Source organism: Heterocephalus glaber, unplaced genomic scaffold (genome assembly GCF_053883595.1).
Source record: "Heterocephalus glaber isolate CG9 unplaced genomic scaffold, H.glaber_assembly_v1.0 deba00001504, whole genome shotgun sequence".
NCBI classification, from domain to species: domain Eukaryota; kingdom Metazoa; phylum Chordata; class Mammalia; order Rodentia; family Bathyergidae; genus Heterocephalus; species Heterocephalus glaber.
In genome coordinates, this window is record NW_028258324.1 from 15,761,257 (window position 1) to 15,780,703 (window position 19,447).

The 19,447-nt window shown below is 39.8% G+C and overlaps 1 protein-coding gene across 1 annotated transcript in view; it reads right to left on the minus strand.

The window, feature by feature from the left end:
- Rbp2 (retinol binding protein 2) overlaps positions 1 to 18,484 on the minus strand; it is a 41,899-nt gene extending 23,415 nt beyond the window's left edge. The window contains exons 1-2 of the mRNA XM_004834339.3: positions 18,243 to 18,484; positions 29 to 204 (exon numbers count right to left, since the gene is read on the minus strand). Coding sequence (XP_004834396.1) covers positions 29 to 101 — 73 coding nt within the window. The 5' untranslated portion in view covers positions 102 to 204; positions 18,243 to 18,484. The remainder of the gene's footprint in view (positions 1 to 28; positions 205 to 18,242) is intronic.
- Between the last annotated feature and the right edge of the window lie 963 nt (positions 18,485 to 19,447).

Genomic DNA, 19,447 nt, shown 5'->3' on the forward strand with positions numbered 1-19,447 from the left:
TTCCCTCTCCATCCCCTATCCCCCTTACCCAGGGCCTTCATGTAGCCTTCAAAGTTGTCATTACTCTCCATCTCCCAGGTTCCATTCTGGTCTCTTGTCATGGTGACAGCCTCTGGTTTGGTGTGGGTGTATGGTAAATGTTAAGGACTAAGCTGAAGTGTTGAAACGGATCACTTTTATAGCTTGGTGACCTGGCTTATGCATCTGAAGAGAAGATAAGATAGGATAAGAGACAAAGGTCATAAGCACAATCAAAAGAAACTTTGCTTTACAAAGTTCAGCAGTATATGGGCTAGCCAGGCACAAAGTCCTGACGTGGCCAGGTGTGTGTATCCCAGTGACCTTGACCAACACAAAGCCCTGAAGCAGCTCACTGTTGGCTGGCTGGGCTCCCATACAGACCCCTCCATCCCATTCCTTAAGAAAACAAGCATCCAGTGTCCACCCACATGCACTGAGGGTAGGCAGCACTCTGACCACAAACCTGGAATCTGTGAGACATGTAGCCAGCACTTCTCACCAGGCTGGGAAATCTGAAAAGATGTAAACTCACACCTGTGGAGCACTACTCAAGTCATCATTTCCATCATCATTTCACAAAAAAGAAAGACTCAAAGATGTTAAATCCCATGTCCAGTAATGGCTTTTGAGTGACTGAGTCAGGATTCAGACCCAGGTCTGTTTGGCTACAGAGCCTTTTTCTCCAGAATGTGCTGAATCAGCTTGGAAAGAGGACTGGAGCCGGACTTAGAAGCCTGACTCTCCTTTGCTTCTCAAAAGGGTGTTCATGGGCTCCCAAGCAATAGTGTTCCATGAGAAGAGCATGTTCTGGGAACATGAGTCTGCTGAAGGCAACCGGGGCCCAGAAAGAGGCCAGAGGGAGACAGAAGGTCAGTCAAACTCTTCTTTGAGACCCCAGAAGCAAGCTACGGATTGCCTGGACCCAGGTGGGGGGATTAATTGGCACTTGGACAAGTACAAATTTCAGAGCTGTCTCCAAATTGGCTATCCCAGGAGTCAGAAGATGGGTTGGTTTATATCTCTGACATCCTACTCTGAGGTGTGAGTTCTCATGAAGGGCCCTTATACTCTGAAGAACAGACTGGGAGTAGGGGCTGTGCTAGATGTACCAGGAATTCCTAAAGTGAGGCCAATTTTGATGAGGACTGTGTCAGTGACTTCCTCATTGCTGAGACAAAATACCCAACACCCACAAGTTAGGGTGGGAAAGGTTTATTTAGCTCACAGTTTGCAGAAGTTTCAGTTTATAATTGGCTGGCTCTAAGGCAGGGTGGCTTGGCAGAGGGGCACTGCAGAGGAGAAACAGTTCATGGTAAGCAGAAGACAGCAAAAGTAAGCAAGCAGGGGAGAAGACAAGTCTGTTTCTGTCCCTTATATTGTATCCAGGCTATGGGGATTAGGGTGATGTCAAACCAATCAGTGGACTGATTTAGTAATCACCCACCCTTAATCCTAGCATCACACAATCTAGATTTAGCCACCTCTGAAAAAGCCTCACCTATGATTGCATAAGGATTTGGGGGCACATCTAGACCCAAACCATAAAAAAGACCCTTTGAAACTCTTATACATGTATTTTTGTATTGTGAAATCTAATTAACTCTGACTGTGTGGGTGGAGGGGTGTAAAATAGCACATTTATCTTTCAGCAAATATACTAGAGTCACTGAGTGAGAAATGGTCCAGCTACACCCTTGACTTTCGAACTCAGTTCATTCACAAAGGGTGGTTGGAAATTAATTTGGTCAACTGAAGGCTCAGCCTTCTCTACACAGCCTTCAAAGTCTTTCTCTTTCAAAGTCTTTCTCCCCAGGCAGATCTCAGTGTCCTTAGAGACACTGGTCCAGGATTACTTAATTAACTCCACACAGGAAAGGATGTCATGATGTTCTTTACAGAGCTCTTTAAGGGTTAAATCTGTATCTGAAACCATCTGAAACACAAGTGGCTGGCATTTGGGTCATAACTCAAGATTTTGGTCTTAATTTAAAAACTAAAATTCTGGTAGTAATCCAAGTTGTTCATATGTCAGAATGGTCATAACTTGAGGTTCTACTGTATTGTCAGAAGGTCAATGTGGGATAAAGGGAAGGAGGAATAAGGGATAAATACCAGAATGAAAAATGAATGAAGGCAGCAGAAATGGACAGAAAGAGAACTTAGGGGAATCATCCCTTGAGGTCCAGCCAGAAGCTGCTACAGGCTGAGCACTCAGCCTTCAGGGTTGGATAGGTAGGTCCTCCCCCTCCAGACTCAGATACAAGGGCTTTCACATAGCCTTTCCTACCCCCAGTTGAGTGCCTCATTGGCTTCCCCTGCAAAAATGTAAAGAAAAACTGACCTGGTAGAGGAAGGGGCCTGGGGACCAGAATGGGGTTGCTAATTGCAAAAAGCCAAGGGGTTTGGTTTTAATGGGCATGGAGAAGGGAGGCATTGGTTCTGATTTAAGTCAGGAAGTTAAAATATATATGCCTGCATAAAGCAAAACTCTTAAAAAGATACTGTTTTGTGAGAATGTAACTAGTCAAAATATGTTCAGAGACGACAACAAAAAAGCTTATATATTTAGCTTGGAATCTGCATGGGTTAAAAATAATTATTTTGTCCTGCTTTGACCCTGGCTTGAGGTTTGAATATATACTTCTGGGCTAACCAAAGACTCATTCTAAAATAAAGAGTGATGAGCTTTTACTGTCTTTTGCCAGGCAAGAAAAAGTAAGCATAAAAATTGTCTGGAAGAATATACCTTCAAACTATGCCAACCTTTATAATATAGTTTTTTCTTTTTCTTTTCTTTTTTTTTTTTTTGTACCAGGGATCGAACTCAGGCCCTTGCACTTGCAAGGCAGGTGGCATAACCACTGAGCTAAATTCCCAGCCCCTATAACAGAATTTTTTGTTATAAAGCTATGTCAAATATAGATTATAACCCAAAATTATAAAACATGGCTGAAACTAATCCAACACAGCAACCATCAGCAGAAACATACAGTTAAATTAGATTTCCAAGTGTCTTAGTTAATAAAATGTGCAAAAGCAGATTGCAAATTAGGTATTTTTAAAATGACTAAAATAAATTGAAAAGCATTTAAAATTAACCAAAGGAGTAAAATAATGCCTTTTTTAAAAGATTAAAATAATCAGAGAGTAGCTCCAGAAATTAAAAGTATAGTTGTTAAAATTAAAAAGGCACTATTTAAACAGCTGATTCTGCTGAGGAGAGAATTTGTGAAAATTGCTCAGAAAGTACATAATGCAGAATATACTGTGGCAAAAATTTAGGGAAATAGTAATAAAATTTAAAGCCCTCCAAAGCGGACAAAAATACACTAACTGTATAAAAGAACAAGGAAATGATCAGATCAATTGATCAATTAGGCTTTTCAACAACTCTGTTGGACTATAATAGAAGATTACCTTATGATGATGAGGGAAAACAGTTGTGAGCAAGAATTCTAAACCTAGCTGAATATTATCCAAGTTTGAGGGTGTCTCTGAAGCTAGTAAGTTTCAGACACAATAGCTCCAATTTGGAAGCAACTTAGACTTCAATCAACAAGTTAATATGTAAACAAATTGTGTATATTCACACATGGAATTCTACCCGAGAATAAAAAAGGAACACTCTCCTAATGTACAAAATAACACAGAATCTCAGAGATATTAAGCTCAGGAAAAGAAGCTTGACATAAAAGGCTACATGCTAAAGGTTTCCATTTATACAACACACTAGAAAAGTACAAATTGAAACTGCATTAATATAAACAGACCAGTATTTGGTGGGTATAGAGATAGTAGGTGGAGATAGCCTAGGAGTGAGCAAAAGGGAAATTTCTTAGAGAAATACATGGACATGTTCCATAGTTTGGGGTGGTGGTTCTATGACAATAGTCAAAACTCAAACTGTACACTTAAGATCTGTGCCTTTTTATTGTACGTAAATTATACCTTAATAAAATGAATATAACAAAACAAGTGCTGATTCCTTATATGGAAAAGATTTGGTGACAATGCAAACTAAAATCCTGTATGATACCTACATGAGAAATTAGCTGAGTAATATGAGTAAACGTGCTCAGACAGCTGAAATTGTTGATTGATGAGATGTTTGGTATCAATGTAAGTTTAAGTATTGCCTTGAAACTCGAGCGTTCCCTCTGGAGCAGTGATTCCCAAACTCAAGAGAGCATCAGACTGATCAGGAAAGGGAGGGCTCCACCCCAGGAGTTTCTGATTTAATGTGTCTGGGGTGGGCCCCAAGAATTTGCATTTCTACTAAGTTCCTGCACGCTACTGTTGCTGCTCCAGGACCATAACTTGGGAGTTACTGTTTTAGAATAACAGAAATAGAAGAGGAAATTAATCAAGAGGAAAAGACAAAGTCTTAGAGTTTTGGAGTTAGCCAGGCCAAGCTTAGAACCTAGGTTTCATTACTTCCTTTCAGTGGCACCCCTGGATACTTTCCTTCTTTGACTCTCACATTCATCCTCTGAATCTCAGGGTCACTGAGAATTAAAAAAGAGATAAAAAATACAAAACTCTTAGCTGAATTCCTGGCATATAATATATGTTTATTCCAAGATACTAACCAGTACATTGCAACTAGCTCCCCTTTGGGTCCTTGTTTTGAGGTGATGCAGAAGGAAGCAACAGGACAGCAAGCAAGTAATGGGGCATGACTGGGTATATCTTTATAGGGAAGAATAAAAAGAAAAGCCCCCCCCCCTTTGTCAGGGGGGTTCTGAAAGGCAGAAAAACCATAGACATTTGAGTCCAGGGTCTTTCATACCATCTTTGTTGCAGGTGTATGTGACAGAATGCAAGGAGGTTGCCTTTTGTTCCTGGGCCGTTAGTGTCTGGAAACCAGTCTGTCTTGTTTATATTTTAACCCTCCAAGGCACTTTCTAGTTTACCCAGTGAGCTCTTCAGGCCCTTTGCATTTTAAGTCACCCAGGCCTGACCTTCAGTTCACTTAGGTTAACTATTCAAGACCTCTGCCTTGTCTGCCTAACTTCCTTTTATCTTCTGGCCTCAGTTTCCCTCCTCTACAGTAGCAATCATTGACTGCCATCAGGATACAAGAGTGATGAAAGATCCCCTGGGCTACTGCTTGCAGAAAGGGGGTGTTGCTGGGGTGCAGCAGTTAGAGTCTACCACTCTGAGGCCTATCTAGTGGTCCTGAACAGAAGGAAAGAAGAGTGCTTGTCAATGAGTCTGTCCACATCACCATTTGTAGCTTTAAAGCTGTTAAATGGGAATAAATGAATTGGACTAGGAGGTTGAGAAAATATGGTCCAAATGTCAAGGGTACAAGTAGCATTAATAATGGCCCTGCTAGGGGGAGTAGCCAGGATGTCCAATTCCAGACATGGTAGCCAGGATTTCTATGACTCGAATAGTTTCTGGCAGATCTTAGAAGTACAGCCAGCTAATTTCTGTGCTGCATCTTTCACTATCCCAGACTGATTAGCATAAAAGCAACATAGGGCTGGGGATTCAGCTCAATGGTTCAGCCACCTGCCTCACAAGTGCAAGGTTCCAAGTTTGATCCCTGGTACCAAAAAAAAAAAAAAAAAAAGAAAGAAACTGCTAGCATAAAAGCAACATTTGCCAGGGATTTAGCTCAGTGGTTCTGCCACCTGCCTCGAAAGTGCAAGGACCAGAGTTCGATTCCTAGTACCAAAAAAAAATAAACAAAAAAAATCCCACTGAATAGAATCAGCCTGCACCCGGACAACAATCCACTGGACCCCCATCCCGCTCCTCTGTACAGCCACCTGGTTCCACACTACAAAGAAGCAGAGGACACCGGACCACCAGACTATGGTACTGAGTCCTGCTGCTCCCCGCCCAGAGATAGGGACTTTTGAGCTGCCATCCCACTGATCCTGGTCAAGAGGAAGGGGTTTCTAGGCCACCATCCCTCCCACCGCACCCAGCCAAGAAGTAGGGGCTGCTGAGCTGCCATCCCATTGCTCCTGGACCAGAGGAAGGGGCTTCTCAGCCACCTTCCTTCCCACTGCTACCAGCCCAGAGGAAAGGGGTTTTGGGCCACCATCCCTACTGCTGCTTCTGGCCCCAGTCCCACCTCTCCCAGCTCAGAGGAGGTAATCCGTGCAGGCGCCAACAGCCCCCACCCCAGCTGAAATGAGAAAACACATAAATAAGTCTCAAAACCAGACTTCCAGATCACCTACAGCAACCCCAAAGGGAAATGAGATGGAACACTCTGATATTCAACCACCTGGACACAATGAACTGACAACAAAAGGGGATCTGGAAAAAATGAAATCAGAAATAATTTCTCAGAAATAATTTCTCAGATAACAGGAGAAATTGTGCCCCTAGTGCAAGACATAATAATAAATCTAGAGAGGAGCTAAGGAACATGATGGAATCCCAACATAGGAAACAAATGGAATCCATAAAACAGAAGCAAAGAGATTTCCAGGACATGAAAAACTCCACTGAAAGTCTACACAGCAGAATGAGCCAATGTGAGGACAGAATTTCAGATATAGAAGATAAGATTGCAACTAGTGACCAGGAAAAGAAAAATTGTTTCAAAATTATAAGGGAACATGAGAAATCAATCCAGCAGCTGCTAGATGATGCCAAAAAGAATAACATAAGACTGATTGGGCTCAGTGAAGAAACAGGAGAGAGTGCAGATGACATAAAAAATCTCTTCACAGAAATAATGGCAGAAAACTTCCCAAGCAGGGGAAAAGAGCTTGACATACAGATAAGTGAGGTATATAGGACTCCAAATAGACTTGATCAAAAAAAATCTACACATAGGCATATAATTGTTAAGATTCCAGAAACACAACAGAAGAACAAAGTTCTCCAAGCAGTCAGAGAAAAGAAACAAATCACATACAAAGGAAAGCCCATCAGAATCACAGCAGACTTCTCAACACAAACCATCAAGGCAAGAAGAGCTTGGAGTGACATATTCCAAGCCCTAAAAGAAAACAGCCTCCAACCCAGATTGATGGACCCTGCAAAACTATCTTTCAAAATGGATGGAGAAATAAGACACTTTTATGACAAAGAGCACCTTAGGAACTTCATGAATACCAAACCAGCACTCCAAAGAATTTTACACAATATCCTAGGAACAGACATTGAGGATCACAACCCCAGGAAACAAAGCAGAATGTACCCATCTGGTATGACAAGAAATTAAATGTAAAGAGGGAGAACCCAACAAAAAGAAAAAGTCATGCCAATGACAAGTCAATACGTTTCAGTTATAACCAGCAACGTTAATGGTCTCAATTCACCAATCAAAAGAAATAGACTGGCAGAATGGGTCAAGAAGCAAAATCCAACAATATGCTGCATACAAGAAACACACTTAATTCAAAAGGAAACTCATAGACTGAAAGTTAAAGGGTGGAAAACAATACTCCACGTGACAGGAACCCGAAAAAAAGCAGGAGTAGCTATCCTCTTGGCAGATCAAGTAGATTTCAAACCAACACTGATTCAGAGAGATGAAGAAGGACACTACATCCTTGTAAAGGGAAGAATCCAAGAGGAAGAGATGACAATCATAAATATCTAGGCACCAAACACTAGTGCACCCAACTATATAAAACAAATACTAATGGACATGACAAGTCATATATGCACTAATACAATTGTAGTGGGGGACCTCAACACCCCACTGTCACAAATAGATAGATCAACTAGACAAAAAAAGTAACAAAATACTAGAACTCAATCCAACTCTTGAACAAATGAACTTAACAGATGTTTACAGAGTCTTCCACTCCACAAAATCAGAATACACATTCTTCTCAGCTGCACATGGGTCATTCTCAAAAATAGACCACATACTCACACATAGATCATGTTTTTAATAAGTGCAAAGGAATTGAAGTTATCCCCTGTATATTATTAGACCATAATGTGATGAAATTGGAGATCCATAGCAAAAGAAACTCAAAAAATTTCATAAACACATGGAAATTGAACAACAGACTCCTGAATAACCAATGGGTCACAGAGGAAATTAAAGAAGAAATCAGACAGTTCCTTCAATTAAATGACAATGACAATACAACATGTTGGAATCTATGAGACACAATGAAAGCAGTCTTATGAGGGAAATACATAGCAGTGAATACACATATTAGGAAAACAGAAGGAGTGCAATTAAACAACCTGATGCGGCACTTCAAGTTTCTAGAAAAAGAAGAAGAGGACAACCCCAAAGCTCATACAAGGGAGGAAATTATAAAGATCAGAGCAGAAATCAATGCAATGGAGACTAAGAGAATGATACAAAAAATCAATGAAGTCAAGAGTTGGTTCTTCGAAAGAATCAACAAAATTGACAAACCTTTAGTCAACCTTGTCAGAAAAAGGAAAGAAAAGGCCCAAATCCATGCAATTAGGAATGAAAAGGGTGAAATTAAAACAGACCCAGCAGAAATTCAGAAGATCATCAATACCTACTTCCAGAACCTATACGCCAATAAAATGGACAACACAGAAGAAATGGACAGATTCCTAGATACATATGAATTACTAAAGTTGAATGAAGAAGACCTAAAAATTCTGAACAACCCAATATCAACCAATGAAATTGAAAATGTAATTCAAAACTTATCAACTAAGAAAAGCCCGGGCCCTGATGGCTTCACTGCTGAATTCTACAAGACATTTAGAGAGGAACTGCTGCCACTACTGTTTAAACTCTTCAGTGAAATTGAAAGGGAAGCAATGCTCCCAAATTCATTCCTGGAAGCAAGGATCACCTTGATCCCCAAAGCAGAGAAAGACCCAACCAAAAAGGAGAACTATAGGCCAATCTCACTAATGAACGTAGATGCAAAAATCCTTAATAAGATAATGGCAAACAGAATGCAGAAGATCATCAGGAAGATTGTACACCCTGATCAAGTGGGATTCATCCCAGGGATGCAGGGATGGTTCAATATATGCAAATCAATCAGTGTAATACACTATATCAATAGAGCCAAGGACAAAAACCATATGATTATTTCCATGGATGCAGAAAAAAGCATTTGACAAAATCCAACATGCATTTATGATAAAAACCCTACAAAAAATTGGAACAGATGGTCTCTACCTCAAACTGATAGAAGCCATCTATGAAAAACCAACAGCCAATATCATACTAAATGGTCAAAAACTGAAATCCTTCACACTAAAATCAGGAACAAGACAAGGATGTCCACTATCAGCACTCTTGTTCAATATAGTTCTGGAAGCATTAGCCACAGCAATTAGAAAAGAGAAAGAAAAAAAAAGAATAAAGATAGGAAATGAAGAAGTCAAATTGTCATTATTTGCAGATGACATGATACTCTATATAGAAGACCCCAAGAACTCCATCAGAAGTCTTCTAGACTTAATAACCAAATTCAGTCAAGTAGCTGCTTACAAAGTCAACACACAAAAATCAATAGCTTTCCTCTACACCAATGACAGACTCACTGAGAGAGAAATAGGGCAAAGAATTCCTTTCACAATAGCATCCAAAAAACTGAAATACCTAGGAATCAACCTAATGAAAGAAATCAAAGACCTCTTCTCTGAAAACTATGGCACTCTGAAAAGAGAGATTGAAGATGATATCAGAAAATGGAAAGACATCCCCTGCTCCTGGGTAGGAAGGATTAATACAGTGACCATACTTCCAAAACTGCTATATCGATTTAATGCAATTCCAATTGAGATTCCAGCAGCATACTTCATGGACCTTGAGAAAACAATCCAAAAATTCATTTGGAACAAGAAGAGACCCAGAATAGCAAAAGCAATTCTAGGTAACAGAGACATGGCAGGGGGTATCACAATCCCCAGCCTGCAACTATACTACAAAGCTACTGTGATAAAAACAGCATGGGACTGGCAAAGAAACAGACCTGAGGACCAGTGGAACAGATTAGAAGATGCAGAAACAATGCCAGACACACTCAGCCATCTCATCTTTGACAAAGGAGCCAAACACCCTCACTGGAGGAAAGATAGCCTCTTTAATAAATGATGCTGGAAAAATTGGGCTTCAACTTGCCAAAGATTAAAACTAGACCCAGTAAACTAAAATCAAAATGGATTAAAGATCTAAATATTAAAATAGAAACTCTGACCCAGTTGGAACAGAGATTAGGTAGAACCCTTGAAGACTTCGGTGTAGGAAAAGATTTTATGAACAAAACCTCATTTGCCCATGAAATAGCACAAACAATCAACAAGTGGGATCTCTTCTTATTAAAAGGCTTCTGCACAGCAAGAGAAACCACCAGCAGTGTGAAGAGACAACACACAATGTGGGAAAAAATCTTCACCTGCTCTTCCTCAGACAAAGGTCTACTATCTCGAATCTATAAAGAACTTAAAAAATCCGACCTCTCAAATTTAAAGACCCAATCCGAAAATGGGCATCTGAAATGAACAGACATTTCTCAGACAAAGAAGTAGAAAATAGCAAATAAATACATGAAAAACTGTTCAACATCACTGGTCATTGGAGAGATGCAAATGAAAACAATGCTGAGATTCCACCTCACTCCAGAAAGAATGGCTGCTATCATGAAATCAACCAATAACAAATGCTGGTGGGGCTGAGGGGAAAGAGGAACCCTGCTCCACTGCTGGTGGGAGTGTAGACTGGTGTAAGCACTCTGGAAATCAGTATGGAGATACCTCAAAAACTAGGACTGGAAGTCCCATTTGACCCCACTATTCCCCTGCTGGGGATCTTCCCCAAAGAATTCAAAGAATCATACCACAGTGATATATGAGTGCCCATGTTCATAGCAGCACAGTTTGTAATAGCTAAAACTTGGAAACAGCCCAAATGCCCATCAACTGGAGACTGGATAAAGAAAATGTGGTTTTTTTAATAAAATGGAGTACTACTGAGCCATAAAAAATGAGAAATTGGAGACAATTATAGCTAAATGGATGCACATTGAGGCAATGCTCTTAAGTGAAATAAATAGGGCACACATGTATAAATACCAAATAGTTTCTCTGGTGTGAGAAACTAAAAGTGTAAATAAGGACTAAATGTATAATAGGTAATGTGAAATAGGAAGAAAAGGGGCAAAGGGGAAGGAAGTGGGAGGACTAGGGGAAAGGATAGAAGGGAATGGGATTAATATGAGAAAATGGAAAAATAGGAACAAAATCTTTGTAAATAGGACTGGAGGGGTTGAAGGGAGGACTGGGCAAGGGTGAAAAAGAAGAACCAAGAGAGACTATGTAAAGGTGCAAATTTCCAATGATGAATGTCATTATATTGTATACCTACAATGTATCAATGATTAGAATGAATAATCGATAATGTAAAATAGGAAGAAAAGGTCCAAAGGGGTAGGGGTAGTGGGAGGAGCAGGGGAAAGGAAAGAAGGGAAAGGAAAAATGATGAGAAATGGAAAAAATAGAAATAAAGTCTTTGTAAATAGGGAAGGGTGGAGGGTGTGAAGGGAGGGCTAGGAATGGGGAAAAAATAAGAACCAGGATTAATCATGTAAAGGTACAATTCCCAATGAGAAATGTAATTGTGTTGTATACCTACAATGTACCAATAAAAGAATTTCATAAAAAAAAAATAAATAAAAGCAACATTTATTTTATTTTAGGAATAGACATAGCCTCTCTTTTTTGACAGTTCAAAGGTTATCTAGAAGTTTGATTTTTAAGATATTTTTATCTGATGTGACTTACTTAAACATAACAAGTTTTATTTATGAGCATGTAAGTTTTCTAGACATAACAATATTGAGGGCACTGTGCTTTTGAAGGACAATTTCAGCCAAGGAATTAAAAGATTTTTGTAGAACCTTTATAGCTGTTGTTGTAGCTTTTTAACCTCACGGAAACCCAGTAGTGACAAGGTATAGTTGTAGCTAGAGACTGTCAGCAGAGACCAATATATAGGACTTGGATCCCCTTTATAAATTTATTTTAAAGCCATGTTTATACGGTGTAACCACACTGACAAGAATTAAGGGCATCTATAGAGGTCTTATAAGGAAATAGTGCTGCTGATCACAAAAAGACTTCTTACCCAATATGCAAGTGTGTCTCATTTATATAATAACAAAATATTTGTTTAATTAAAGCCAATAGATGTAGATCAAGTTTTAAATGGTGGGGCCAAACCTAAAACAGAGTTGCCAATTTTTGTTTAAGAACTAGATATATATTACATAAAAGAGGAAACACATTAGTTACTTTGTATGCATTAAACTAATGTAGTTTTAACTCTGTAAAGTTAACTTTAAAGCTTAGACGTATAGCATATCTTGTTATATATACATATACAGTAATACCTCGGTTCATGAAAACGTCTGTTGGCAAACTCTGCACAGGGTGATAAACATGATCGTGGCCATCTTCCCTGTATGAACACAAACATGGCTATGTTCCCCAGAATCAAGGAATAAATTAAGTTCATGAACTGAGGCACCACTGTTTGTATAACTATATATATAAGTTATGTCATAAACTGAGATAATAGTTGCTTATTTAAGCCATCATAAACTGGTTATTGAAAATATTTTATAAGCCAACATTTGATTTAACCTTTAAAATTCAATTTTAGTAACCAAAGTTTAACAATGGAAAACACAAGAAACTAAGTGCAAGTTAGAGCCCTTGTTTTTATTTTTTTATTTTTATTTTTGCTTAAATTCTTTTATTGGTACATTTTAGGTATACAATACATTTACATTTATCATTGGGTGCTTGTACCTGTACATGATGTATCTTGGTTCTTATCTTTTCCCCATTACCTGTGCTCCCTTCACCCCCTCTACCCTTCCCTATTTACAAAGACTTTCTTTCCATTTTTTCCTTTTCTCGTAATTTTTCCTTTCCCTTCTTTCCTTTTCCCTTCCTTTCCCACCAACCTTAACCCTTTGGACCTTTTCTTCCTATTTCAAATTATCAATTATTCATTTTATATCATTTTAATCCTTATTTACACTTTCAGTTTCTCACACTAGAGAAACTATTTGGTATTTATACGTGTGTCCTATTTATTTCACTTAAAAGTATGGCCTCAATATGCATTCATTTAGCTATAAATGTCTCTAGTTTCTCATTCTTTAAGACTGAGTAGTACTCCATTTTATTTAAAAAACCCACATCTTCTTTATCCAGTTTCCAGTTGATGGGCACTTGGGCTGTTTCCAAGCTTTAGCTATTATGAACAATGCTATAAACATAATAGCTTTAGCTATTATGAACAGTGTTATAAACATGGGTGTACATATATCACTGTGGTATGATTCTTTTAATTCTTTTGGGAAGATACCCAGCAGGGAAATAGCTCATCAAATGGGGCCTCTGGCCCTAGTTCTTTGAGGTATCTCCATACTGATTTCCACAGTGGTTTCACCAGTCTTCACTCCCACCAACAATGGAGAAGGGCTCCTTTCTCCCCACACCCCTGCCAGCATTTGTTATTGGTTGATTTCTTGATAGCAGCCATTCTTTCTTTCATCTGCATCTCTCCAATGACCAGTGATGTTGAACATTTTTTCATATGTTTATTTGCTGCTTTTCTTTGTCTGAGAAATGTCTGTTCATTTCAGATGCCCATTTTTGAATTGGGTCTTTGAATTTGGGGGGTCTTATTTTTTTCAGTTCTTTATATATTCTAGATAGTAGTCCTTTGTCTGAGGTATAGCTGCTAAAAATTTTTTTCCACAATGTAGGTTATCTCTTAGCTCTGCTGGTGGTTTCTCTTGGAGTGCAGAAGCTTTTTAATAAGATGAGATCCCAGTTGTCGATTCTTTGTGCTAGTTCCCGTGCTACTGAGGTTTTGTTCATGAAGTCTTTTCCTATGCCAATGTTTTCAAGAGTTCTACCTAACTTATCTTCCAGCAAGTTTAGTGTTTCTGTTTTCATATTTAGATCTTTAATCCACTTCAATCTTAGTTTAGTGTATGGTGATAGATATGCGTCTAGTTTTAATCTCTGGCAGGTTAAAATCCAGTTTTTTCAACACCATTTATTAAATAGGCTATCTTTCCTCCAATGAGGGTGGTTGGCTCCTTTGTCAAAGATGAGGTGGCTGAGCATGTCTGGAGTTGTTTCTGCATCTTCTAATCTATTCCGCTTATCCTTGCATCTGTTTCTTTGCCAGTACCATGCTGTTTTTATCGGAGTAGATTTGTAGTATAGTTTCAATTTGGGGATTGTGATAGCCCCTGCCATGTCTCTGTTGCCTAGAATTGCTTTTGCTATTCTAGGTCTCCTCTGCTCCAAATGAATTTTTGGATTGTTTTCTCTAGTTCTGTGAAATATATTGTTGGAATTTCAATCAGCATTGCATTAAATCTATATAGCAGTTATGGAAATATGGCCATTTTCACTATATTGGTTCTTCCTACCCAGGAACATGGGATGTCTTTCCATTTTTTTATATCCTCTTCGATCTCTTAGAACTCTTGTTTTTAAATTTAGCTTTGTAAAATTTAATCAAGAGCATCCTAATATCTTTTTTTTTTGGTACCGGGGATTGAACTCGGGTCCTTGTGCTTGTGCAGCAAGCAGCGAAACCACTGAGCTAAATCCCCAGCCCACATCCTAATATCTTAAGGAAACCTTATTGTTTTAGACATAAAAAACTTACCTTTTGACTATAATTGATGTAAATATATTACAACAATATATTTAATAATGTTTGTTGGAGTATGTCACTGTAAATCTCTGGAAAAGTTACCCAAGACCCATCAGTAGATAAAAACTGGATAAATTGATTTAGGCAGCTGTCCTTTTATCTAACAAGAAGTGTCTTGTCCAGTAGCTCTTCTAAGCCCAATGGGTCTCCACTTAGTTATCTTAACAATTATTTTAGATGATGCATGAGAACCAGATCATCATAGTTAACACTTTTAAGTGATATATTATTTTTGACCAAAGAAAAACCCTTAAGTTATTGTATACAGACAACAATAGACATTGTATTTATGAAACTAATTTTTGTATAATTTTTATTAACTAACAATCTGAAAGGAAACATGTCACCAGCTTTAAAGACATTTTTACTTTTATAAACTGATTCAAATTAGCCCACTGCTAAACTTTGTGAACCAAAAAGGATTTGGGCTAATATCATGAGTGTCTATTTATTTATAAGCAAACCTAAGTAGAACACGTATTTGAAAATTGACATATAGAAACATAAACATTAATTTAAATCACATACATACATATATAACCTTTATGTTATCAGACTTTAAGGCTTTTGTTTGCAAGTCTCATGTAAGTTTTCAGTCTCAACCTTCCTCCTGTGATATTTTAAATGGACGTAGGTATTTAAAAAAACTTGGCCAACTATTTTTTTATGAAAGGCCAAAAAGAGTCAGTAAGAATAAAAGGAAAATAAAGTTGAAGTTAACAATGTAACTTCAGGTACCTTAATCAGTTTAAATGAACAAACACAGACACACAAAACAATTACTTTTAGATCAGAGTGCACTCTTAGAAGCATTGGCCAAGTTGAGTTATAATAATCTGTTTTAGTTATAGGTTCATAACCATAAATAGACTAGTAGGAACATTTTAGGGGTGACCAATTAGTGCAGAGATCTCTTGTAATAAGCTAACACCAGTGAGAGTTAGGGAGAGAGAGAAAGAAAAATCTCTTTACACTGTGAAAGCAAGGACTGTTTAAAAAAGGATGAGACTGATGGTTTATCTTAATCGTGGAATAGCTCTGCAGGCTTCTCAGAGCCCTCTGTTGATCTGAAAGGTTTTTTTCACGCAGCTAATAGAGAAAACTTCTGTTTTGATAATCATATGTCCTCCATGCAAGGCACCAGCGTAAATCACTTCTCTAACAGCTGCTCTCTTGTGCTAAAGGTGAACTGTTTTTGGAAGATATTCCCTGTATTAAAGTAATCTGTTCAGTAAACTGCCCTGGTCTGGTGGGGGGACAAAGGCAGTACTGAGTTCCTGTATTCTTGTAAGAGAGGTTGTGAGATAAGGGCGCCACCTTAAATCCTACCCTCTCTTTTTCCACCTCTCTTGGCCCACTGGCAAGAGAGTGGATTCCTGTTCTCTGTGGGTGTTGGTCTTAGTCGCACTCAGTGCCAATGCGTCATCTGGGAAAGTGTACCGAGAGCCTGATGGATAGATGGGTTTGGATTGTGTCTTAGTTAGTTTTCTCCTTGCTGAAAAAAAATACCAAACACTCAAAGGTTAAAAGGAGGAAAGGTTTATTTGGCTCACAGTTTGTAGAGGCTTCAGTCTGTAGTTGTCTGGCTCTCAGGCAGAGTGGCATGGCAGAGGGGCATCACAGAGGAGACACAGTCAATGGTGAAGCAGGGCAGGCAGAAGGCAGCAAGTCCAAGTGACCTGAGCAGCTTCTTTCTGCCCCTTTTATAGTCTACTGGGCTTAGGGTGGGTGCCACACCAATTACTGGACTAATTTAGTAATCACATACCCTTAATCCCAAAAGTACATCCTCTAGATCCAGCCACCTATGACCACATGAGGCTTTGGGGGACATCTAGACACAACCCATACAGATTGAGGACTGACAGAAAGTCCTCATAAGGATATTCCTTAGCCCAACCTCTTGGGGAGAGAGGAGGTGTTGCCAAGTGGCTTTTGTTTAGAAAAATAGGCTGGAGTTTGAAGGAAGCCAGTGAGTTCCAAAGCTAACTCCCTGTTAGTTGGAATGATAAAGGGCCTGGGGAAACTGTTTTTGAACTCCAACCTTTGTCCTAACATGTTTTTCAGGGAATCTAGGGGGTTATTTTGTTAACCTGTTCCTGGCCCAGTAAATTTACCAGGACATATCTGAAGAGGGGGGTCTGTTGTACTAGTGGAGAGAGAAAAGTCTGAACCTGTAGCTTAACTCTTAATGGAGGATGGAGAGAGGTCTCTGACAATGTTGTCTCAGGTTACTCTGGGAAAGAGTGAATTTGGAGATTACCAAGAAAGTTTACTTCTCAGCTCATGGAGGAGGGCAGGTGGAGATAATAAATGAGTGGAGACCTCTCTTATCCAGTCAGGGAATCCAGCTTCCTGTCTGGCTAACATTCCCACTGGTTTCAGTGGGTGATTAACTGGGTGTTGCTACAAGAGTGGCAGCTACTCTAAGAGAAAAGAGGTGTGTGTGTGTGGGGGGGGTGGTTCTGGCCATTCCATCACATTTACATCTCCATAGAGAAGGTTAGTGCCCCACATTGTGTGCCAAAGATGTAAGGAGCTCCCTTTAGGGTCATTGTTCTAAAGTGACACAGAAGGAAGTGGCAAAATAGCAATCAACTAATGGGGAATGACTAGGTGTGTGCTTATTAGGAAAAATAAAAAGGAAGTCTCCCCACTGTCGGTGAGGGGATTCCAAATAGTGGAAAAACCATGGGTGTTTAAGTCCAGGGTCTTTTATACCATCTTTGTTATAGGTCTATGTGACAGAATACAGGGAGGCTGCTTTGTGTTCTGGGCCTTTAGTGTCCAGAAAGCAGGCTGTCTTGTTTATATTTTATTCCTCCAAGGCTGTTTTTAGTTTACTCAGGTAAGCTCTTCGGGTCCTTTACATTTTAACTCATCCAAGCCCCAAGTCCAGACCTTCAGTTACTTAACCTTCAGTTTACTTAAACTTTACTTAACTATTCAGGACCTCTGTCCTGTTAGCCTAACTTCTTTCCATCTCCTCGTCCCAGTATATGGGGTTGTAGCTCAAGCTCCTAGCAAATGTTTGACTTGCCACAGTCCTTCAAAAAATAGCATTGGCAACTGGGTGTGGTGGGGTACACCTGTAATCCTAGCACTCAGGAGGCTGAGGCAGGAGGACTGCTGCAAATAAGGCCAGCCTGGGCTGCATAGTGAGTTCAAGGCCAGCCTGAACTACATAGCAAGACCCTATCTCAAAAATACCGCACAAAACAAAAACTAAAAAAACCTCTCCAAAATACAAACAAACAAACAAAAAAACAGCATTGGAATGCTTTTCCATCCCTGATCTGTGTATATATGGGATCAGGGCGTTGCCAGGAGGAAAGGGGAAAGTAGGAGATAGCAGATAAGGAAAAGCAATGCCCACTCAACAACTCAGCCAGTAATGTTCACCAGCCTTCCATTCAAGGAAGACTCCTATCTTAAAATCAGCAGCCGAGTCCCAGCTTCAAAAGTTCTGTCCCAGGACACCCAACTTTGTTCACTCATAGTAACAAACCACATACCCGAGTGACTGTATTTCTGATTTACTTACCTAAGTCTGTGCAAAATACCTCGGGTGACAGCTACAATGAACCAATCCAAGTTGCAAGACTTTTCTGGAGACCACAAGAAAAAGGGTAGATGTGAATCTTGCTGAAGCTTGAGTCTGAGATCAGTCAGCTAAGAGTGAGCTCAGCAAAGGTCCCCAGGGATGCCTTCAGTCCGCCAGCAGCTGGGCTCCCGGGCTGACTCCCTACAGCCAGGTATCCTCTCCCCAGAGGCCTGCCCAGGCCTGCCCAGCTCCATCTTGCTGTCTCCTTCCTCTGAAAGTCAAGGAGTTCCCTTGCTAGGCAAGGGCCCTCTGCTGGATGCTCCAGAGCTTCTCAGCAGAGTGTCATCCTTTCCACTCTCCCTTAGGCAATGCCTCACACCAAACCCAGGAGTATATGTTCACTGGGCACTAGAAACTTCATCAGATTTGTCTTTACCTAGAGGACCCTGAGGAAGGGGACCTAAGAATTCCTTCAGGCACCAAGCGGCCCTGGACTTTTGTCTTAGTTTTTCATGTATGTATGAGTTTTTCATTTGTACATTGTGCTTCTTCTCCACTTTCACTCCCAGAAAGCATAGCAACAGAGTAGGGAAGCCATACATCTTTGTTGCTCTTAGGGTTCCAGGGACTAAATTGCTCTGGAACAGGCAGGTGCCCTTGGAAATCCCCTTACTTTCTCTCTGTCTTACAGTCAGGAGGAGGTGGTGAGCTGCAGGAGTCAATCCAAACCACTGTTCCTTAAGGGATACTTGGAATGCCCTTGGCAATCAATGCCACCTAGTGGAAACAGCTACCCCCTAACTCTTCCTTCCACCAGACCCAAGGAATGTCTGACATTTCCCGGATCAGGCAAAATCTTACTTTCTCTCTCCTTGCGATTAGAGACCACTCTGTTTTGTTTACCACCTTCTCTCCAGTGCCAGTAGCTGAGGAATGGATTTGTGGTAGCTGAGGAATATTCATATACTCATAGAATGAAGACTGCTTGAGTGTGAGCAGGGGAAGATCTCTCTGAAGCAGAAAGTCCCAAATGTCTACACATTCTTGGGATTGAAGGGCAGATGGACTTTGATCGCCAGTGATGCTATGAGCTACCAGCAATTCTTCTTTTCAAAACTTCAAATTAAATAAAAACACTGGTGAGTTGATCAATAAGATATTGGTCTATGTAGTCTCCCACCATTTATCAAATGCCACCTGATGGG